Here is a 24,479-nt window from a genome sequence, read left to right on the forward strand (position 1 = left end):
TTCTGCACCTGGCTGACCTGAGCAGATACGCAAATCTGCTCGCCGGTCGCCCCAGGAACCGGGAACGGCATCCTGAGGGTCCTACAGATCCGTGGGGAGGTAGGGGGACCGAACTCCCCGGATTAATAGCGGCCTGTGCTCAAGGTCACGATGGCGTCCTTGTCACAAACAACTTTACAAGCTTAAAACGACCAGCTGACCTTACACTCTTCCCAGACCATCTTTTACTAGATTGACAGCAGCGTTGACAGAAGCTGAAGCTCACAACAGTAAGGATTGAAAGCTTTCTGGCTTTTCTCTTTCTTCTCCCACAAGCTCTTCCCTCCCCCCCCTCAACCAATTCACAAGCGAATTCCCTCTTTTGTCGAGTGAGAGACTCCCAGCTAATTATACCCACTAATCAAACAAAGAGAGAGCTTTGAAGATTTGTTGGTGAAAGTTCAGTGGGGGAATTTGACTTGATACGGAGATCGACAAACTGATAATTTGGGATTGCTCGTGCTCCCGCGAGACCTCACGAGACTTTCTGTTTATAGTCTGTGACTGCCTAGAACTATGGAAGAATTAACTAAGGCACAGCGTTTCCATTTGTTATGCAAAGGAAACTCAAAGATACTGAAAGCAGTCAATAAGCTGGAAAAGAAAATCCGTGGGACTAAGGGGGAGCTTTTGGATGGAGCCCATGGTCCGGAGAGACCAGCTGATGACGTAGCTCAGCTAACAATAAATCAAACGAAACTACAATGTCTGGAAGTTAATCAACTGGAGGGAGAGAGTGCCAGAGATGTAAAAACCCAAAGTACTTTTGAAGAACCTGGGAAAACAGATTCAAGGAAGGAAAGTACCGAAAACCTGGAAGTCTGTTCAGAGCAGGAAATGATTTGGATCAGCAAAATAAAAAGAGTCTATTCAAAAGCGACAGCAACCAGGAAGCTATCAGGAGATATTCCTGTGCGACCAGAGGAAGAGATCCAGATTGATAAAGGATTCAGAGTCTACTCAAAGGCGACTGCAAGCAAGAATCAAGTAAGAGATTTCTTTGGCCCTGACAGAAGGACAATCAGAAACACTCTACTATGGAAAAAAACACAATTTCATTTTCTGCGACCACCTGAAGGATGAGTTGAACAATGGAGTATTCTCCTGGCTTCCTGTGGGAAAGACAGCAGCAGTAACTTTTAGGACAGGACCAATATATGAAGGAACTGACTTTATATCATCTAAGACAATAATAGAATATATCCTTATAATAGATTATACCCTCATATGTATCAACAACTACTTTGCTAAGAAAGATGGTAATAACTCCTAGATCAGGATTAATATGCGATGGGAATTGAATATGTATGTCAATATGTATGCTAAAAGAGGATGACAAACCATACTTCATAGGCATTAACAAGACGGCAGTAGTAATTCTTGGGTCAGGGACAATTTATGGAGACTGACCTAATATCATTTAAGATAATAACAGAATGTATTCTTATAACAGATCATACTCTCATATGTATTAACAATCACTTGACTAAGAAAAATGGTAAAACTTCTAGATTAGGAATAATATGTGATGGGAACTGAATATCTATGTTAAAAGAGATGGCAAACCATATCAGCTGGTCGCTTTTTTCTTCTCAATTTCTCTGTAAATGCTTTATATAATAATAAATAATAAAATAATAATAATAATAAAAAAGAACGCACTGAAGCAGGAATCTCCAACACATGGACACAATGGTGCCTGCTGAAATCTTCCCTGGAACTTGCCAAGTGTTTTCAGAAAGTAGACAAGGCAAGGTGGGGGTTTTGCCCACTAAGGCTTATGACATTGCCAATTTTTAAAAATATCACTTTGGCAGTAGCTCATGCCATAACACACAGTGATCTTCACTGTATCACTGAAGGTAAACTGCAGCAGACATTTTGTGGTTGGCTCCATCTACTGTCGCAGCCACTCTTAGGCAGCCATTCAGTGCCTGACCCCACCACACTGTGTCAAAATTACACAGGTACCAAAGGCTCAAAGGCTGTGCAGACAGGAGGGGGCATGAGGGAGAAGCCCTGCGGATGGCAGCCTGTATTAGAGCTCCACCCAGCCATCTGCAGTGCAAGGCAGTTGCCTCCCCATCCAGGAAGGCACTGCAACTCAGGATGCATCCAGTCTCTTAAAGAGGCTCCCAATCTTCACATAGCCTGGCTCCACCCCAAAGGATCCACCTCCACAGGCATATCTACCAGCAGTGACAAGTAATGATACAAAAGAAGAACAAACATGAGGCCAAATGAATAGACAAATAGAAACAATGAGAGACAATTAGGGCAAGTGGGTAGAAAGCATCTCAGAGGCCGCAGAGGAGGGAAAGAGGCTGGACTCCCAGGAGCCCTTCCTTATATGGGCAACCAGGGACAGCCTCCCCATGCTCACGACTCCTCAAGCAGCTCAGCCAGAAGTGAGCAGGGACCATGGGACCCGGCTCACCTGCTGGGCCCTGCTCAAGGAAGCTAGGCCATCTCTTTTTCTGGTGCCAGAGTCTCCCACTGCAGGAATTAGCAGCGTGCTGATAATAGCAACAGCTGCATTTATCAGAACCAAAATTATGACATGCCCTGAAATATGTGAACTGGTGGCCTATGAATTGTATTAAATATCCTTACCATAGTTCTCCCTAATATTTGGGAAAGCAGCCTGTAGGTGGAGCACTGTCCAGAACACATCTGGTGTCTGACCTGCACTTCCTCACTCATGGCCCAATCCAGCCATGGCCAGTTTGGGCTGGCCACTGGAGCGCCTGCCTCCAGAAGCTGGCTGCGAGCTGTGCCAGCCACCCTTACCAACAGATGTTGCCTGACTGCTGCTGCTCCACTCCTCCACTTCACTTGCTTCACTGCTGGCCCGACTCGCCCACCAGTGGGCGCACCCACCTGCCCAGCACTGCGCAGCTTCACCCAGACCCTAGGGAACCCGCCCCCTCAAGCCGGACACGAGGTGCGCTCACCGCGCTTGTCGCCTCATGCCCACACACTCCCTGCCCTCTGACAGCAGAAGATGTGGTGGAGAGCCGGCATGGTGCAAGCTGTGGCTGCAGCCACGAACCCCACTTCACAGCCAGAGTGCCCACCCGCCGTCACACAAGCTGCAATGCTGCCAGCCAGCCGCCGGAGCCCTGCTATCAGCATTGCGGCTCTGACGCTGAGGGCCAGGGAAGCCAGCGGCGCTGAGCTGAGTGATGCAACTGCATCCCTCACCTGCCACAGGGTGTCTCTCTGACCCCGTCAGCCATTGACCGCTCGCCCCACCGCCTTCCCCGGGGAGACATTCGCTGCAGCCCATTATGTACACCACATGCTTCCTCTGCCCTGCCACTGCACCCGAATGCCAACTACCCTCCCCCCCCACGCTACCTTGCTAGCACCCGCTGCATTCCTAACTGCAGCGGGCTTATTTGCTAGCATAGCATAAGGTAGAAGTGTAGGAATCATTTTCCACATTGATAAGGGTTACTGTTAGAAATACTATTAGAACAGGAGGACACAACCACTGAGAAAAGGAACTTGAAAACAGCAAAATATCTAGAAACCATTTTGGTTGGTCTTTTTGTATATGTATAAAAAATCTTGTAACACTGATTTTACAATATAGCCTTGGATAGGTTTGTTTTTCTGTTAGTATGTATACAGCCAGAAAGAATTCCAATCGAGACTCGACTGAAGATGGCGCCGTAACAGCTGGGCTTCTGTCTGGCTCTTAAGCCATGCTGAGGGTCAGGAGCAACCGCACCTGGCAGACCTGAGCGGATACGCAAATCTGCTCGCCGGTCACCCCAGGAACCGGGAACGGCATCCTGAGGGTCCTACAGATCCGTGGAGAGGGAGGGAGACTGAGCTCTCCGGATCAACTGCGGCATGTGCTTAAGGTCATGATGGCGCCCTTGTCGTAAATAACTTTCTAAGCCTGAAACGACCAGCTGACCCTACATTCTTCCCAGATCATCTTTTACCAGACTGACAGGAGCTGAAGTCTACAACAGTAAGGATTGAAAGCTTTCTGGCTTTTCCTTTTCTTTCCCCACAAGCTCTTCCCCCCCCCCTCCTCAACCAATTTACAAGTGAATTCCTTCTTTCGTCGAGTGAAAGGCTCCCAGCTAATTATACCCACTAACCAAACAAAGAGAGAGCTCAAGAAAAGAGAGACTTTAAAGTTTTGCTGGAGAGAGTTCAGTGGGGGAAGCTGACTTGATGCGGAGATCGAAAAACTGATAATTTTGGATTGCTCGTGCTCCCGCGAGACCTTACGAGACTTTCTGTTTATAGTTTGTGACTGCCTAGAACTATGGAAAAATTAACTAAGGCACAGCTTTTCCATTTGTTATGCGAAGGGAACTCAAAGATATTGAAAGCAGTCAATAAGGTGGAAAAGGAAATCCGAAAGACTAAGAAAGAGCTGTTAGACAGAATCGACGGTCTGGAAAAAATAGCTGAGGAAAACATAACTCAGCCAATAATACTTCAAACGAGAATTCAATGTCTGGAAGTTAATCAACAGGAGGGGGAGAGAGCTAGGGACGTAAAAATCCAAAGCACCTTGGTAAGAACTTGGGAAAACAGATTTAAGGAAGGAAAGCACCGAAAACCTGGAAGTCTATTTAGAGCAGGAAGTGATTTGGATCAACAAAATAAAAAGAGTCTATTCAAAGGCGATAGCACGCAGGAAGCTATCAGGAGATATCTCTGTGCGACCAGAGGAAGAGATCCAGATTGATAAAGTATACAGAGCCTACTTAAAGGCGACTGCAAGCAAGAATCAAGCAAGAGACTTCTTTGGCCCTGACAGAAGGACAATCAGAAATACTCTACTATGGAAAAAAACACAATTTCATTTTCTGCGACCACCTGAAGGATGTGATGAACAGTGGAGCATTCTCCTGGTTTCCTGTGGGGAAGACAGCAGCAGTAACTTTTAGGACAGGACCAATATATGAAGGGAACTGACTTTATATCATCTAAGACAATAGTAGAATATATTCTTATAATAGATAATAGATTATACTCTCATATGTATCAACAATTACTCTGCTAAGAAAGATGGTAATAACTTCTAGATCAGGATCAATATGTGATGGGAACTGAATATGTATGCCAATATGTATGCTAAAAGAGGATGACAAACTATACTTCATATGTATTAACAAGACAGCAGCAGTAACTCTTAGGTCAGGGCCAATTTATGAAGGGGACTGACCTTATATCACTTAAGATAATAATAGAATATATTCTTATAACAGATCATACTCTCATATGTATTAACAATCATTTTGCTAAGAAAAATGGTAAAAACTTCTAGATTAGGATTAATATGTGATGGGAACTGAATATGTATGTTAAAAGAGGATGGCAAACCATATCAGCTGGTCGCTTTTTTCTCTTTACTTTTCTGTAAATGCTTCATATAATAATAAATAATAAAACTATTAAAAAAAGAAAGAATTCCAATCAGCCCCAGATCTTATGAGTCTAGATCAACACAAGAACAGTATCAAGGTAACCATTTTTGTTCTATAATATCCAGTGACCTTGAGGAGGCAAGGGTCTCATTATAGACCAGGGATTCTGCTTCACAAACGTCTTAAAAACAAGAGAGGAAGGGCTTCACCAATCACTGTTGTTTTGGTGTAGTTGACACTTGTCTCATTACCCAGCAGCTTTCTGAACCCCAGCTCATTCCAATCCCTGAACTTCCCTCAGCCTTAAAGGTTAATCGCTTACCACATCATTCCAGCTTACCGTACAAGCACCTGGCTCTTTGGGGGCTAACTCTCCAGCTATAATTCCTTGAGATGGATCTGATGTCTTCAAATCAGCTGAAGACAACGCAACAGAAGAGGAGGTGGTTGCCATGCTGTCAAGAAAACTTCTGAAATGTACCTTCTTTCTGAACTTTGTACTTTTGGACTGTTCATCATCAAGCTATAGTATTAAGAAGAACTAAGCATCATTGCAAAATATTAAAAAGGAACATAGAACATTTAGATAACTCTTTTTGAGTGTTCCAAAGTGCTTTATAATTCTCAGCAATTGTTATAAAGATTCTCAACAATCTTTATAACGATAATTCTGGCATTAATCAAATCATTACCATCATACTGAAGAAGCAAAGCAAAGAGGTCTTCCTATAGCCATAGGAGGGAGTTCATGGCATAGGCAGAATCTGAACCTCCCTGATTCATCACAAAATTGATCAATTGAGTGAAATAGAGGAAATTCATAACGAATTTACAGTACCTGACTTTACACAAGTGAGAGGACTACAAACAGCAGAAACATCACGGTTTTGTATATGGTACAACATCTGATGGGTTATCGTTATCTAATTTAGGTACCTGACTCATTTTGCATCCTACTGTTTTCTTTTTAAGACTGATCTTGGAGAGGTGTTTGGTCAGCATCTGTTTTCTGTGATTATGTGTGACATTGTCCCAAATGATCAATGGCACAACATATTACCACTCATCACTAATTATTCATATCAATGTACAATGAAAATGGCTAAGAGTCAGCTCACACTTTTAACTACCATACTTAAAAGTCTTTCTTATGTACTTGATTATAAAGGTATACTTTGAACAGACAAGATTTTGCTAAGAGTACCTTCCTAGCAAATTTAAACTCAGAGGACAATAAAGAGAAGCATCCAAGGAAAATGCCCCAATTCCTATGGGAATGTTGTCAAGTTGAATATTTTCTACAACTACTACAAAACAGTTCTACTTAGATGGTACGCAGAGTAGCCATAGTTAAGAAAACCTTTTTATGATTAAAGCCCTTTATATGGGGGGGGGGGTAGAACTTCAACTAGAAGTTGAGTAGAGAGAGAGAGGAAGAGATTGAGTCAGGTGGGTAAATCTGTTGGTCTGCAGCAAAACAAAGTTTGAGTCTAGTGGCACCTTAAAGACAAATAAAATTTTATTCAATGTATAAGCTTTCATGTGCAAGCACACTACTTCAGATAGCAGGCACACAAAGGCTTATACCCTGAAAAATAAATAAATATCTATATATATACTGAGAGAGACCACTGAATTTTCTATATATGAACATTTATAGTCTCCCTTTCTCACAGGGATTCAATATTAATGCTGCAAACATTAGCCACAGAAATTATTTAGCAATCTGTGTAACAGCAGCTTCCCCAAAACATTTTTACATACCATTGTATTTAAGGTTGACCACATTTATCTTTCAAAGATACAAGGTAAAACAGGCAAATCAGCTGGCAATGTGCTCAGTCCATTCTCTACATCAGCTGTTCCACTAGTCACTTTTCTCTCAGCCAGCATCATGCAGGAAAGCATGTCTGGTGAGGAAAAAAGGTCTACAGGGAAGAGCTTTGAGTGACAGAATCAGAAGTCAGGAAGAGTTAGGTAACCTTTTATACCTCCTGATACTCCTCTGTAAAAGTTCCAAGACTATTGATTGATGATGACAAGTTCAGCAAAAGAACATGTCATTCTTCCCTATGTGATCCAGCTCTCGGTGACTATGGGAAGTATATAGTATAATCCTAGTTAAATAAATTCATACATTAACACCAGTTAATCTCTCATTCTTCCTGTAGTTGAAGAACTGTCATGTCATTCTGATAAGTGCTATCTCACCTGTTGTAGTCAAGATTTATCTATAGCCAGAATGGTTTTATAAATGTGCCATTATAACTTATGGGTGTTTAAATGATGTTTCAAACTGAGCATCTTTTCTTTAAGTACCAGGCAGCAAGAAGTTTTACTACCAATCACTACAGGGAGAGAAGACGTATCTCCCTGCCAAGCAAGGAGATGGGATGTCCCGCACTCTTTATGAAAAACAGCACAGGTACCATATCTAGGCACTGGTATCTCTTTTGCAAATGTAGTAATCAGAAAGTTTTTCATGTTCAAATTCCAACACCATCATGAAATTCACCAGCTGACTATGGATTATATACTCTCTTTCAACTCAGCCTCTCACAAGATTGCTCTGAAGACAAAAAAATGCCTTGTAGGCTTTCCTGTGTGTCTTTTATGGAAAGACAGGATAAAAATAAAACCCTCACAAAAAAATTACCTGTCTGTTTCCTTTTCGGGGCAGTACCAAGATTTCAGGAAGTTTTGATTTTGGTGTTTTTTCCTTTGATAACAGGAATTTGGACACTTGTTTCCCTGAAAACAAAGTAAGTTTGAGCAAACTCAACGAGCACACCAAAACTCTAGCTAACATAGAATCACAGAATAATAGAGTTGGAAGGGACCTCATGGGTCATCTAGTCCAACCCCTGCACTATACAGGACACTAACAATCCTATTGCTCATCTACTGTAACCTGCCACTTCCTTAAGCCTTCACAGAATCAGCCTCTCCGTCAGATGGCTATCCAGCTTGTTTAAAAATTTCCAAAGGTGGAGAACCCACCACTACCCGAGGAAGCCTGTTCCACTGAAAAACCGCTCTGTCAGGAACTACTTCCAAATGTTTAGACGGAATTTTTGAATTAATTTCATCCCATTGGTTCTGGTCTGTCCCTCCAGGGCAAGAGAGAACAACTCTGCTCCATCCTCTACATTTTAGCCTTTTAAATATTTGAAGATGGTTATCAGATCCCCTCTCAGTTGTCTCCTCTCCAGGCTAAACAGACCAAGCTCCCCCAACCTTTCTTCATACGTCTTGGTCTCCAAACTCCTCACCATCTTTGTTGCCCTCCTCTGGACACGCTCGTTTGTCTACATCCCTCTTCAACTGGGGTGCCCAAAACTAAACACAGTAATCCAAGTGAGGTACTTGGTACTCCAAGTACTTCATTCGTTTGGTCTGAAACTTACTATTTGCCAGTGTATAAGACGACTGGGCGCATAAGACGACTCCCCCAACATTTCCACTTAAAATATAGAGTTTGTTACATTACATTAAAGTACTATGGGCCACTATGGGCAGCTATGTCTATTCCAACTGAAGTGCACCCGGCATATAGGACGACCCCCCACTTGGGAGCCATGTTTTTCAGGGGGAAAAAGTAGTCTTATACGCCAGCAAATACTGTATATAAAATTATATCTTTTATAGTCCACCTTTCTCACTTGTACTCAAGACAGATTACAGAGTGTCATTAATTTAGTTAAGATCTCTAAATACATGCTCCAGCCTTTAGAAAGACTTTCTATGATGGAATGATACAGTTCTAAACGGCAGTTATGAGATGAGTGGGTGCAATTCATTTGCATAATTCAACCTAGGAAAAACAATGCAAGCAATTGTGATAGGTCGAGGGATGATTTATGTGATCAAGAATTAAAAAGGAAATACAGTTTGAGCATGTTGCACCAGCTGAGAGTGCATTGGTTTTACAGATAATAGGAAAACTATGTGCATGGGAATTAAACACTGGTATTTCCATTAAGCATACCTGGCAAAAGACCTACTATGGGTCCCTTTTAGAAATAGTTATTTAAAAAGCTGGATTTGGAGGGTCTTCACCATCCAAAGGTAATATGGGCATGAGATTTTAATATTGCACTGTACAAATAGTTCTATTAGTATGCAATTTATACAATATGACTTTACCTGGTGCTGTAGTTGACACATCTGTTGATTCACAACACTGTTTACTCTTGAACAGTGTGTCACTGTGGAAAAAAATTCAAAAAAAATCATCTTCTTTTCATTCAAGTACTAAGGAAGTAATCATACTCAGCCACTCAAAATGTTTACTGTTTAAAATTAGAAAAAAAATTTTCCTGTTCAGAGAGTATATTTTTACTGTATCAGATCAGTGAATACTATATTGATAACAATCATCCATATGTTTTTGTGTCAGTATGGTATCCCTCCATTATTCTCAGGATTTGATTGTGTGAGATTGTCAAGTCTGAAAGGAAGTCTTCATAGCTGCCACAAAACAACAATTTCTAAACATCAACTTTTACTTCTCCCATGATCAAGGGATAAACACACATAAACCTACACCTAAGAAGGAGCAGTGGTATCCATCGGTGAACCAATTCACACCCATTATCTTGCCAGAGAACTACAACAATTATTTCCACTGAATGGAAATCATTTGCATCCCCTTAAACTAGCTTTCACAGGGGCTGATCTCTGAGACTTCCCCCCCCCCCCTTTCCTTGGTTTGATTGGTCTGTTGTTTGGTCTCTGCTGATTGGTTGGTTTCCAATCAAATATAGAACCATGGATTCCTCAATGTGAACTCAGAAGAAAAAAGGAAATCATGAGGCACATAGTAGTCTTCTCTATGTTTATAGATGAAAAGGTTATAACATAAAGTCTAAATGGTCAAACATATGATCAAACATAAAGAGTCAACCAAAACGGGATCCTAGGTTAAGTGACTCGCTTTCTGTTTTGTCTTCGGTCAGTGGTTGCTCTTCCAATATACTGTCATAGTAGTAGTCGTAGTATCACATTGGCAAAATGCTCACAACCGTCTGGGGATTTCATAAAGTAGTTTCTAGCAGGAGCAGCACCTTTAACTTCTTTAGGTTTCATTGAATGCTTCCCCCTTAAGTGATCTGATTACCATTAATATCAAAAGTAAAGATGAGCTGTCCTTACTGTTTATTCCTTCATGGGCTTCAGGGGGGAGGGGAGAGGAGAAATGCTCCCCAGGGCTGCCCTCTTTCTTTCTTTCTTTCTTTCTTTCTTTCTTTCTTTCTTTCTTTCTTTCTTTCTTTCTTTCTTTCTTTCTTTCTTTCTTTCTTTCTTTCTTTCTTTCTTTCTTTCTTTCTTTCTTTCTTTCTTTCTTTCTTTCTTTCCGGGACATTTTACACTGCAATTTCCAAGCGCCAAGATAGCTCAGTTAGTAAGCTATTAGCCTTGCAGAACTTTATGAGTTCAAGGCTGGGTATGGGTCTTTCCCCCCACCACACAGGAGTTTTATTTAATTTTTTAACTTTTGAAAATCACGTGTTTTAAAAATCATATATTTTTAAAACATGAGCTGTTCAAAAGCAAAATAAATAAATAAAATCTATGTGTGTGTGGGGGAAAGACCCACAGCCAGCCTTGAACTCATAAAGCTATGATTTCAAGGCAAGTTCTTTACCAACTGAGCTATCTTGGCTACCTTTGGCCCTATTCAGAATATTCACTGAGTTTTTACAAGCGTTCCCCCCCTCCTTTTCTCCCACATGTGGGAGAAGGGACTGCACCTGAAGACAACCACAGGTTTGTCTTTAACTCCTTCTGATAGGAGTGATCAATAGATTACTTAAGGGACCAGGAAAAGCAGAAAAATATTTCCACAGTACAGAAGTTTCGATACTATCCAGACGAAGCTGAAATGGAGGAACAGGACAACGGGGCTGCTCCTGCCGCATACCAACCAATCAGGAGCAACCTCAGCTCAATGTCAGTGCTGAAGGTGCAGCTGCAGCAGATGGCGAAGAAAAATGTCGAACGAAGCAGCTCATCTGCACTGAGAATAGAGTGCCATGGGCTCACATTTCTCTAATGAACTGGGGAAAATCCATTCTTGGATATGCCAGGAAATAAGTAGTTTGACTCTAGGGTCAATGTTCACCTATGCAGATGAAGGGAAAAATCCAGACTGGATATCAATATCAAGTGTAGAAGGCTTTTACTTATCTGAACCCAACCAGCGTTAAAAGGCCAGTGTAGATAAGCCCCAGGTGAAGATGATATACTATTACTGAACAGAAACAAAGTATGTAACAGCATACTTCCAATTATAATTATACAATTATAAGTCAATTGCAATAAATGAACTTAGAAGATAGTAACTCTGTTTAGGATTTTCCTAAAGTCAGGTAGCTCATAGCTGAATATACATTATCCATTTCTTTTTGTCAGTCTAAGAAAACCTATTTCAAAAACCTATAGCCTTAGCGTCCAGATAGAAAGCTGCTCCGTGGAATCCAAATCCTATCTGTAAACCGCCTGTGGCGCCGCGGGCGCCACGGACTAAATAAAACAGTAAGGGGTCCTGGGGCGGGATGAGTCCGGGATGAGGAAGGGTCCAGATTGGACCCTTCCTCATGACAGACAATCGGAGGGACCAATCGGCAGGCGCTTTGCGCCTGCCGATTGGTCCCTCCGATTCCCAGCCCCAGGAACTGCGAGCCGCGCGCAGCGCAGCTCGCAGTTGCTCCCGGCCTGACGCGGCGAGAGGCGCTTTGCGCCTCTCACCGCATCAGGCCACCACCTGAGGGAACCCCCGGCAGTCGCGCAGAGCGCGGCTGCCGGGGGCTCCCTGCCCGGCGGCCTCTCGCCGCGTCAGGCCGCCGCCTGGGACAACTCCTGGACTCCTGGGTAACCGAGAAAAACAGAACCGCCGCTCGAGAAAAAGAACCGCCGCCCGCCACCCAGCTGAGCCCCCGAAGACCAGCAGAGAGCAGCCAGGACCAGCGCAAGGGCGGTAAGTGGACCTGGGGTTCTGACTGGCCTTGGGAGGGAGGACCGCGGCGCCGCTTCTCGGGGGGGGGGTTCTGAGAGAGGCGGTGGGTGGGTGGCTGGGAGCGTGTCCCTTACCCTTCCCCCTTCTCCCCTTCAAACCCCAACCAAAAACTGCAGGTAGTCCCCCCCCCCAAACCCACACTCACTGCTAGCGCCCATTGCATTTAGAACTGCAATGGGCTTGATTACTAGTTGTCTTGTAATGATACAACTTACAGCAGTTATGTCACAGTGATCATGCACAGATCCTTGTGCATAGTACTGCGTGTATGTACAGACCAATGCTATGAACAAGGATTTGGAAACAAAAACTATGGTGTGTTATAGAATCCTTTACTTTCATGAAAATAAATTTGTAAACAATCATTCTGGAAAATAGCTTATAACTATATATTAACTTGCACTGTTCAGTTCACTGTTGCTTACTAGTGAAACTACCAACAGTAAATGAAGATCAGAAAATTAACAACAACCTATGCCTGGAAATCAATATGCTCAACAAATGATGACATTACAAAAATCTTTTGTTTATATATTACCATGCAAGGTGCTCATTTTGAATTTCCAAAGAATTTTCTAAAAGACAATAACAGAGAAGTGTGGATTATGAGTATCATCAATACTTTGTGTTACACATTAGTGCTGCCTTGAAGTACAGATTAATAGAATAATGATTAATAGAAGCAATTAAATTCTCAAAACAAAGTTTGGGTCAGGTTTAAGACTAAGAAAGCAACAGAATGAATTTTCAGTCCAGTGGCACCTTTAAGACAAACAAAGTTTAATTCTGGGTATAAGCTTTTGTGTGCATGCACTGTTCTTCAGATACGGGTATATGAAAAAGTATGGATGCACATTAGAGTTTGTACACATACACAGAATTTAAAAAGATAAAAATTCACTGTTATCCTGGCAGCAGAAGCTGTGCAGGAAGTGGAGAGAGATTTTTAAGGCCACTGGAGACACAATCGGAAAAGAGGTTTGTGTGCCAGGCTGGACTGCCAGAATCAGAAGAGAGCTGATTTGGTAGAGCCTGTGTGAGTGTTTTGGTCTTTTGGGGGTATTTTTTGCTTTTTGCAATTTTTGTTCCTAAGTGGAAAGAGCAAAATCGTCCCTCTGGGATTATAAAGTCTGGATCTTTGTCTGCTGTTCCTTGCTGCCAAGAGAAAGAGAGAAGACTGCCCGAGAGCAGCTGATCCAAAAAGAATTCCACCCTTGCGTTGGCAGTGAGCCAGAAGCCAAGAAGAGGGAAATTTGAAGTGCACCAGAAAGAAAATGGCTGGAGGAAGCACATCTTCGTCCCCAGACTCTGCAGAATACAGCAGGTAACAAAAGTGCTTTGGGGGACTCAAAGAAGCATCTAAATGCAATGGAGAAATTAGACCCCCACAGAATATCTGCAGCGGAAGGAAACTACTTTGGTGGCCTTCCAAGCTTTTGGAATGAAGTTTTAACTCAGAACCCTCTGACTCAGCCAGGGAGCTTGAAGGCACAATTCTTAAGAAAGGATGCCAAGGCAATTTGGCTTCTTCTGAAAGCTTTGCCCAAAAGGGAAGTTGGGAGTTTTATGAAATATGCCAATGCCAAAGAGCTACAGGGAAAATTGGATAAAAGTTATGGAGAGTATTCTGCTGGCAAAGAGTACTTCATGATTCAGAGATTATTTTCAATCAGGCTGTCTAAGGATGGGAGCTTAAAAGATCACTTGAATGAAATGATGGAGATTACTCGGCAGTTACTCTATGACCCATTATGCATGGCAGCAGCTACACTGGGCTGCCGCCGTTCTGTTCCCTGTATATGTACAGGAGAGGGACTCCCCCAGCACGCACTGGCTGCACCAATGCAATGGCCTCGCACACACAAAGAGGGGCCGGAAGTGCCAGCAGCACTCTGCCGTCGCGGCAGTGGCGGCAGGGGCATGGGGCCCCCACTGCACGATGGTGGGGAGCAGCATGCTGCTCTACCACCTTGGTGGGGGTGGGGGAATGCCTCTGTCAGCTCTGCAGAGCCGCAGAGCTGCCAGGGGCGAGAGGCATCCCTGCAGGGACACTGTCGGTCAGGGGAGGAATCAGGCCCAAAAGCCTAGCTCCTCCAATTACGCACAGGGCTAGCCTGATCTAGCCTTTGCCTCCGACCTGCGGTGGTTCCAGGCCCATGGAAGAATCTTTAATGCAGGTCGTCTGAGGGCTTGGGTCTGGCCAGGCCTCAGATGGCGGCAACATCATGCATAATCGGGGATTTTCCCAAAGCCCTGTCGCCGCCATCTATGATCATTCTATGGGACACAAATACAGTGATATGTGGGATTCTGATGTCTCTGCCAAAGAGTTTTCAGACTCAAAAGGCAGTGATATAAGGCATAAAAAGTCCATAGATTTTGTATTGGGTGATTTAAGGACTGAGGAATTAAGAAGACAGGGTTTGAGGAGACCCCAAACAAAGTTTATGCAGTTAAGCATAAAAGGGGCAATGCCAAGAAGCAGAAAGACAAGTGCTGTTTTTCCTGCAGCAGCTCAGATCATTTTTTGAAGGAATGCAAAGTTAAAGGGATAAAAAATGACTCTCAAAGGCACAAACAAGGGCATAGAGACTCTAAGAGTACAGATGAATTTTCACATAAGGGTGAAAAAGCATTCCTGTTCAATATAGACTTTGTTCATGGATAATGGAACAGAATACTGTATCGAAGAGTTCAAAAGATTTTTGGAACAGGAAGGTATAATTTATAATAAGGTGGTGGAATACAATCCACAGCAAAATGGGCTCACATAAAGTTTTAACAGAACTCTGCTAGATGCCACCATGTGCTTGCTAAAGCAGGCAAATCTGCCTGGAAGTTGCTGGACTGAGGCTATGAACACAGCAACCTATTCATATAACAGGACACAGTGCAGGCAGACAGGGAGAACTCAGTTTGAGTTGTGACATGATAAAAAGCCAGGACTGAGGCATTTGAATGGTTTTGGTGCCACAGCATATATGACCACATCTCCAAAGAAAAAAGAAGGGGGAAGTTTAGTCCCAAAGCTGTGTTGGGAATCCTGGTGGGGTATGCAAAAGGATCTAAAGGGTACAGGATAATGGATCCTAAGACCCATATTGTAAAGATCTGCAGTGCTGCACACATTGATGAGAGGAATATTTTTCAGGCTACAGTGCACACCCTTGCAAGGCAGGACAGCCAGAATAATCCTGCAATGCAGGCCAGTGGCAAGACAAGTGAGAGGTTGCTGAGATCACTCCTCAAATGAGAGGTTGCTGAGATCACTCCTCAAGCTTGCTTATGCCCCCCGCAGGGCTGTTCGCTCTGTGGGTATGAATTTACTGGTTGTCCCGGGCCCCCGGGACGTACGGCTGGCCTCGACCAGGGCCAGGGCCTTTTCGGTCCTGGTTCCAACCTGGTGGAATGAGGTCCTGGAAGAGCTAAGGGCCCTACCAGAGTTACCAGCTTTCCGCAGGGCCTGCAAGATGGAGCTCTTCCGCCAGGCATACGGTTGAGGCCGGGGCAGAGTCCCGAGTGAGGGGTTTTCCAACTGGTTCCCAAATTCATCTCGGCCCCAGCTCTCATTACATTAGATCGAGTGTCCCACCCTGAACAAGGAGGGATTACGAGAAAGTATGGTCGCTATCCTGATTGTTTTTTTAATGGGGATTTTATTGGGGTTTTATTGTTTAGAATTTTATGTGTAAACTGCCATGAGGCTACGGCAAGCGGTGGTATAGAAATCAAATAAATAAATAAATAAATAAATAAATAAATAAATAAATAAATAAATAAATAAATAAATAAATGCAGTCAATGCACTCAACACCAGAAGTTGGACAGACGCTCCAGCAGAATCAAAGGAGTGAAAACAGCAGTAACAAGTCTATTCCTTAAGGACTGGAATCTTCAACAAAGAAATGAAAGCTGAAGTGCTGAAGCCAGCACCAACCCTGCAAGGTTAGACAACACATACGTAACTGTCTTAAAGAGAGCTGCTCAGATTGGGATGTTTGTTCAGCAGCTAAATTTTGAAAAGCTGTCAGAAGGGAAAGCCATCAATGTTCTGCAGAAACAAGGCTTTTCCCAAGATGAGACTGATGCAATTTTGCTGGTGAAGGAGAATCAAGAAGGACAGCTTCAGTTTGTGCTATCTGAGGAAAGCTTTTTGCTAATTAGCTGTGCTAACAAGAATAGTGCAAGGGATTTGAAGGCTAGGCTTAGTCACAGTTTGAAACTTGCAGCTGTTCACTAAATGTATGATCAATGTGTTGTTTATGATGCTAACTTGTATCTGTATGAGTTTTAGATGCTGTTATGAAGGTCCAAATGACTTGCTGCTTGACAAAGGGAATTGTTGAAATGCAAACAGCCTGTTATTTGGTCCAGGTCTACTCTGAAGGGCCGATGTTTCTACACTGCAAGGTCCTGGTCATATACTCAGGAGAGATGCCTGGCTGCAAATCAAGTATTGCATAATACTTTCTCTTTTTCTGTTTTGTTCCTTCTCTTTCTCTTTTTCTGTTTTGTTCCTTCACTTTTTCTCTTTTTCTGTTTTGTTCCTTCACTACAATAAGTGGCAAGAGGACAAACAAAACTGGGTTGTGCGCTCCGGTGCGGTTCGGCTGCTTCAGTGATCACCGAAACCCAGTGCCATGGCAAGGAAAGAAGAGGTGGTGCCAGTGCGCCAGCTGGTTCCCGCATGCAGGAGCCCCACCCCTCCTCTCCATGGAACTGGCCACCTCAGGCTTCAGTGATCGCTGAAGCAGCCAAACCGCACAACCTTAATTCCAACAAATGGTAGCAGAGATCTGTTCACCATTCCAATACCTTGTTGGTCTTAAAGGTGCCACTGTACTGAAATTTCATTCTGTTGCTTCAGACCACCTGAATCTATTCATAAAAATATAAAATGACATTGTGTAAGGATCAGGAGGCAAATTTCCTCTGGGTCAGGATTCTGGATTTGTTGGGGGCGGGGCATCTGGGCATGAAATTGGGGTCACTGTGTGTAAGCAGGTAGTTGTACGTTTCCTGCACTGTGCAGGGGGTTGGACTAGATGATCCTGGAAGTCCCTCACTTCATGATTCTATTCCTTAATGATAATCTTAATTGGTTTTTAAGTGTTAACAAAGTATACAGATCTTGAAGACCAATTTCCAAATGTAAAGTAGCAATGGAAGCACAGCAAGTGGCAAAAGAAAAATGGAAAGTTGGAGATGAGAAAACATTTCTGTTTCCATTTACTTCCTCCATTCAAGTTGTTTACTCCCAGACATGGTTACCCCACTGATAGAGCAAGCCTAAAAAGAGTGACAGCCCTCTAAAAGGCCTGAAGTCATTGGACATAGAAGGGTGTAAGTTTGTATAGAATTACCCTGACAATGGGGGAGAGAAAGGCTAAGCCCCACCTATCCGTTTTTTCTTCTCTGGTGCAAATCATTTGTGTTCACCTGCTTAGTTGTAGAGAAACAGCTTACATTTCCTGCCAGAGCACCAAGTCTAATCTTCCCAGAATGCTGAAGATTGAACTTCAGATCTACAGTCAAATGCTTCAATAACGTGCCAGAAGTTACCAAATATTTTTGAAAAACTTGGCAGTGGTGGTATCTTGTCTATATTGATGGCTTTGCTGGTGTCCAGGAGCGTGGAGTTCTTGCATCCAAAGTATTCTTTGAGATTAGCACAGGTTCCTTCTACAGAAAAATGATGAACAATGTTATTTCCTGCCACAATTTTAAAATCCACTAAGAACATCAGAAGAGCCCTCCTAGATCAGACCATTAGTCAATCTAGTTCAGTGGTTCTCAACCTTCCTAATGCCTTTAATGACCCTTTAATACAGTTCCTCATGTTGTGAGGACCCCCAACCATAAAATTATGCAAGTGTTTTTTCACAGAAATTAAACTGAAACTAACCAATGGCATGAAGATCCATTGTTCATGCCTGCATATAAATTGTTTTTTTCCCCAGGGTTTCTCAGTTCAGTTCTGCCTCTTGTCCCACCATGCCGATCTCGTTCTTTTCTGCTGCTCCAGACAGAAAAACACTCTATCTTAATCTACCATGCAAGGCTGTTGTATAGATGGTGCCTCCACCTGGCCAAGTTGCTTGCCCTGCCGCGACCCCTGTGAAAGGGTTGTTCGACCCCCAAAGGGGTCCCGACCCCCAGATTGAGAACCACTGATCTAGTTACTTGAAGGCTGACAAACTGGGCATTGAAACCAAGGCCTTTTCCTGATGTTTTCTTCTGTCACTGTTATTCAGAGGTTCAGTGCCCCCATAAAGGGTGTTTCCTTGTATTTAGCATGATTTAGCAGGCATTGATGGACCTATCCCTCATGAATCTACCTAATCTTTTAGACCTGTCTGTGGCTACAGCCATTACATTGTCCACTAGCAAGGAACTCTATAGTTTACTTTCTACCCTATGCAAAATTATATAAACCTCCATCACATTTCTCCAGTGACATCTATTTATTTAGACTGGAAAAGTCCTAGACTCTTCATCAAATCTTCATAGGGCCAGTGCTCCAACCTCATAACCAATGCTAGCACTACATTTATAAACTAATTATTCTACAGCAACTCCATCTGATTTCAATGGGAGTTAACAGATGTATTTGTGGCTACAGTATAAAGCATAAGTAGATACAGAAAGCATGTTGAATATGTAATTGGAGTGTTTAACTGTCATACCAGGAGTATTGAGCTTTAATTCAAAATGACCAAATAAAAATGCAACATATCTGTAAACCGCTCGGGGAGCGGTATACATAATTGGTTAAGGGGGGGCGGGCCGAATCTGGGATACGCTAAGGGGCCAATCGGAAGGCGTGCAGCAACTTCCGATTGGCCCCCCACCCAGACTGACAAGAATTCCGGACAGTCAGGTGACGGGCCAATGGGAAGATGCTAAGTGACTTCCGATTGGCCCATTACCTGACTGCCTGGAGTTTGCCACGGGGACTCGGCAGGTAGGTGGCTGGCCGGGGAAGGCTTCTGTGTGGGCCTTGGAGAAGGCCCACCGCAGCCCTGACACAGCAGACCTGCTCTAAAGCCCGCAGGGAAGCAGGGCCATCGCCAGGGAGGGGGACGGCCGGGGGAAGCTTCCCTGAGGGCCTTGGAGCAGGCTTGCAGCGTTGGGGCCTGCTCCGAGGCTTACGGGGAAGCAGGGTCATCGCTGGGGAGGGGGACGGCCAGGGGAAGCTTCCATGTGGGCCTCAGAGCAGGCCCGGCACGTCGGGGCCTGCTCCGAGGCTTGCGGGGAAGCAGGGCCATCGCCGGGGAGGGGGATGCCCAGGGGAAGCATCCCTGTGGGCTTCAGAGCAGGCCCAGCACGTCAGGGTCTGCTCTGAGGCCCGCGGGGACGCAGGGCCATCGCTGGGGAAGGGGGCAGGCGGGGGAGGCTTCCCTGCGGGCCTCAGAGCAGGCGTCCCCGATGTGGCAGCCTTGCTCTGAGGCCCGCAGGGAAGCAGGGGGATCGCTGGGGAGGGGGTGGCTGGGGGTCTTTACACGGCGGCCCTCTGCTCTTGTTGCTGTGGTGGTGGCCAGCCTCTTCAGCCAGGTACACGCCGCCTTCCCCCTGGCCACTTCCCCTCCTGTCTCCCACCCTCTCTGCCCCAACCTCTGGCGAGTGCCGCTGCCACGGACCACGGCAGCCACAGCAGCCGCCTTGGGGGGGGGGTGGAGACGTGCCACTGGTGCCCTAGGTGCCACCACCCCCGGACCACTCTCGCCACATCATGGCCGCTAACCTCCAGCACATGCAGCGGCTACGCGCAGCCCGTCCTCGCCGACTGCTCTTCGTCCTCGAACCCCACTTCAGCCCCCCAACCTCACCACCAGGCTGCTCTGCTGACTCGCCACATGCCAGGCACCCCTCCCCCTGCCCCCCTCCTCCAGGCCCACCTCGGCCTCCCTGCGGAGCACCCACCTTCCCCCCAGGGTGAGCCCAAACTCTGCTGCTGCTTCTATCCCCTGCACGCCACCTTCACCCAGAACTCTTTGCTCGCCCCCCGTGGGTCTCCCCCCTGCCACGGATCACCTGACCTATGGACCCTTCACCTCGCCCCTCCCTCCTTCCCGCCATGCCCGGTCCCCTTTCAAAGCCCATTTATTTTTAATGGGCTTTGAAGCAAGTAAGAACAAAAGAAGAGTCCTGCTAGATCACACCAGTGGTCCATCTAGTTAATGCATAATTGGCTGAAGGAGAAAAAAACACACGGTGTCATACATGTCCTTCTCTAACCCATATATCCATGCAGTCCTGGTGTCAAAACCAGGCTTACTCAGTCACTAGTTGCTGACCAATGAGAGCTGCGGGGGAGGGGGGTAGTCCCAATTGCAGCTTCTGCCAATGAGGCTGTTAGTCTCCCTCCCTTCCTCCCACGCCCTCTTTCCCTGGATGCATTTAATAATAAATTAGAGAACATACAATCTTTCTTTTTCAGAAATCTGCTAGGAGTCCCAAACTGTGTGGCCAATCATACACTTGTCGCAGAACTCTGCCAACATAGTCTAGAAGCCCGGGCTTGGTTTCAGTCCTTTAAATACTGGTTAAAAATTCATTTCCATGCTCAAACGGGTAGTTTGTTAATTAACCTTTTGAGTGACCCTTATTCTTTCAGCTGGCTGGGCAAAATGTCAAAAAAACTTCAAATTATGGGTCTGGACATCTCATCCTTTAGCATGCAAGACCAAAGGACGATACTAAAGCTAATATTACAGAGACTAGAAGATCAGGATACACAGATTCTGGGTTCCTATAACAACAGTGTATGTCCTCACGGCTTCTGGGATGTTCCCTTATCTTACAAATCCATGCCCATGTATCTCCAAATTTTGGAGACACACCAGTTAAGAAGAGCATTTCTAGTAGCTCGCTTAAACATCTTTCCCTCAAATGTCACCCAAGGTAGATTTTTGAAGATCCCTCCTCAGGAGAGATACTGTTTATATGGATGTAGTGTCCCTGACACGTTGTACCATATACTTCTGGTGTGTCCTAAGTTTGAAGTATTTCGTCGCCCGTTAGCTAATTATCTGAAGAAATGGAAATTCAGCTGTGTTAATGAGAAACACTGGATTAAAATGATACTAAATGTGAGGGACACAGCAACTATTATAAAAGTAGCAAAGTTTTTACTGGCAATTTTAAATGAAAATCTTTTACGGTAGATTTTACATCTGAAACTGTTTGAAATTTTCATTTTATGCTTTGCAATTTTATGCCAATAAAGGTACTCTGAATCTGAAGCTACATGTATCACTTCCTGGACCTTCAGAAGAATTGGCTCTTAATTACTCAGCTTTTGTTTGCATCATATTCAATTCACGTTTAAAGGGAAATTGTTATGTAAAAATAAATATATTTGCTTTATCAACCTTAGATCTAAGTTATATTGTTTCATACAATGTAATAAAAGTGAATCCAGAAAACAAAGTAAAGTAGCCAAAGTAAACCAAACTGAAATGGAAAAGGGAATCATAGAATCATAAAGTTGGAACGGAATTTCCAAAGTCATCTAGTCCAACCCCCTGGTTAAAGAAAAGGTACAATCAGTTGGCTAAAAAAGAAAAGGTAGAGCCAAACTGAGGGACCAACTGGAAGGGGTTGGACCAAAGGAAAAAAGGGACCCATTTATAGCTTTTTGACCGTGGCCCTCAAAAATCTGCAAGTGGCCCTGTTCCCATGAATAAAGCACAAATAGTACACACCTAAATCACTGTCATCCCTGAATGCTTCAGGCGATGAGAAACTATTTGGTCCATCACCATATTCTGTATCGGCTTCAATACTAGAATCCAAGCACTCTAGCAGAAAGTCTGATACACCAGTTGGTAGGGTCATTTCTGTAATTAAAGAAAATATGTAAAAATATCTGAATCATTTATATTTGAAAATACTCTGAATAAACATTAATATCACTCCTACAAAAGGACACAAAATTTAAGGCTTGTGTTTCATTTCAGACTATAATTGCACAAATCTATATATTTGTATAGAACTACAAACAGAAAAGGCATATAAAAAAGCTAATAGATGCAAGAAGAGTTACCAATGAAGTACATATTGTATTTGTATATTTACTGTAGTAAAACCACACTGCTCAGGTTCCACTATAATCTCTGAAATATTTCTTCCTTATATATTGAGCATAACACACATAAGAGTGAATAATTAAATATTGCCTCTGAAAGTAGCTACAGTAATTTGTTTAACATTTTTTTTTTATTTTTTATATTTATATACCGCCCTCCCCGAAAGACACAGGGCAGTTCAAATAAAACAGAAACAATACAGGTAATTTATTCTTACAATAATAAAGTGATAACAAAGGGAGGCTCAGTGGGACTTCACATGTGAGCTGGTGTTGGTTGGGAAGTGGTTGTTGAGGTTGACCTCAACCAAATGCCTGGTGGAGGACCTCCCTTTTGCAGGCCCTGTGGAACTGTTCTAGTTTTAATTTTCTAGTATTAACTTTTAGCAAGCTGATTTAACTATCTCACAGGAACTTACAAGATTCTACATTCTTTCCCTCTTAAGATAAAGACAATAAACTTAATCAAAACAGTCAGCCTATCTACTCAGAAGGAACCGGACGCAGAGGGTTGCGATAGGGGAGAGTATGTCGAGCCCTTGCGAGCTCCCTTGTGGGGTTCCACAAGGATACTCTCCCCCACACTTTTTAACATCTAAATGCGCCCTCTAACTGATTACCAGTTGTGACCTGGATCAAGTTCAAGGTTCTGCTGCTGACCTTCAAGGCTATTTGCAGTCTGCTACACATGCCTGCGGGACCTGCTGCTCCCCTATGCCCCCCTGCAGGGCTCTTCACTCTGTAGGTGCAAACTTTTTGGTGATTCCTGGCACGCAAGGAGGTATGCCTGGCCCTGACCCAGACCACAGCCTTTTCAGTCCTGGACCTGACCTGGTGGAATGCGTTCCCAGGAGACCTGAGGGCCCTGTTGGAGCTTTCCCAGTTCTGCAGGGCCTGCAAGATGGAGCTCTTCTACCAGGTCTTTGGTTGAAGCTAGTGCAGTTTGATCCCCCCCCCCCCCCGAAATTGGCTTGAACATAAGCCTACTCCCCTTCCATCTGTTCCTCAAGGCATGGGATATTGGGAAGTCCTCTGAGCAGGAAGGTGGTAGAGGTTAGTTTTTGCCACCGTGGAGGGATGATTGTTCTACTTTTATTGCGGGTTTTAATGTAGGGATTTTTACTGTGTTCCCTGCCATGAGCCAGCTTGTCTGGGAGGGGCAGGCTATAAATCAAAAAACAAATAAAAACAATAATAAATAGATCAGTAATTTAATATTCCCTGATATTCCTGGAAGCAGCCAGTGTCCCAATCATGCTTGCACAATATAATTATGGAAAAAGAGAACCAATGATGATGAGCAGCAAGTAAACAGAACAGATAATCAACTGGTCAGCTTTATAGCCTATGTTGCTAGCCCTTTCAGGTTCTCAAGGAATGAAAAAATACACTCATGTCTACTGATTTTTTAAAACAAAATTCATTTGAATGTTCAGTAGACTCAAATCTAATGACTAATAAGGGCATTATCTTAACCAACCTTACAAATACCAATCCAAAATGTAAGCATACTGCATATATTTCCCAAGCCTCCTGGCCACCAGGGGGTGGGGGAGATGGCTGGCCATTGTGGCTCAGCTCCCACGGTTTGGATACCATGCTCCCAAGACTCCTGGCTGCTGCACTGACCCTGGTGGCAGAGCCTCCATGGCTGGGCCACCATGCTTTGGGAAGCCTTCCTGCATTTTGCCCCTTTTTAAAATGGGCTTTGATATCTTAAATATATATTTGGAAATAAAGAGGAACCATCATAGTTAAGCACACTAACCTGAACTGTTCTCATTATTTCCCAGACTTTCTCTACTTCCAGAGTTTAAATGCAGAGAATCCTAAAGTCAACAGTAGAAAATTCAGATGGTAAGGTATGATGAAACTGAGATTGACCTATTTACCATACAAAGTTCAAACAATCTCCTGGACATCCTTTAACACAGTT

The 24,479-nt window shown here is 43.9% G+C and overlaps 1 protein-coding gene across 5 annotated transcripts in view; it reads right to left on the reverse strand.

The window, feature by feature from the left end:
* Nucleotides 1-24,479, reverse strand: part of MEIKIN (meiotic kinetochore factor) — a 40,834-nt gene that overhangs the window by 9,486 nt on the left and 6,869 nt on the right. For all 5 annotated transcript variants that reach the window (XM_077326877.1, XM_077326878.1, XM_077326874.1 and 2 more), the window contains exons 5-11: nucleotides 24,312-24,372; nucleotides 22,161-22,295; nucleotides 18,016-18,135; nucleotides 12,992-13,028; nucleotides 9,585-9,646; nucleotides 8,095-8,189; nucleotides 5,779-5,961 (exon numbers count right to left, since the gene is read on the reverse strand). In XM_077326877.1, the coding sequence (XP_077182992.1) occupies nucleotides 5,779-5,961; nucleotides 8,095-8,189; nucleotides 9,585-9,646; nucleotides 12,992-13,028; nucleotides 18,016-18,135; nucleotides 22,161-22,295; nucleotides 24,312-24,372 (693 nt within the window). The remainder of the gene's footprint in view (nucleotides 1-5,778; nucleotides 5,962-8,094; nucleotides 8,190-9,584; nucleotides 9,647-12,991; nucleotides 13,029-18,015; nucleotides 18,136-22,160; nucleotides 22,296-24,311; nucleotides 24,373-24,479) is intronic.

This window comes from Paroedura picta, chromosome 3, assembly GCF_049243985.1.
Source record: "Paroedura picta isolate Pp20150507F chromosome 3, Ppicta_v3.0, whole genome shotgun sequence".
In the NCBI taxonomy this organism is placed as follows: domain Eukaryota; kingdom Metazoa; phylum Chordata; class Lepidosauria; order Squamata; family Gekkonidae; genus Paroedura; species Paroedura picta.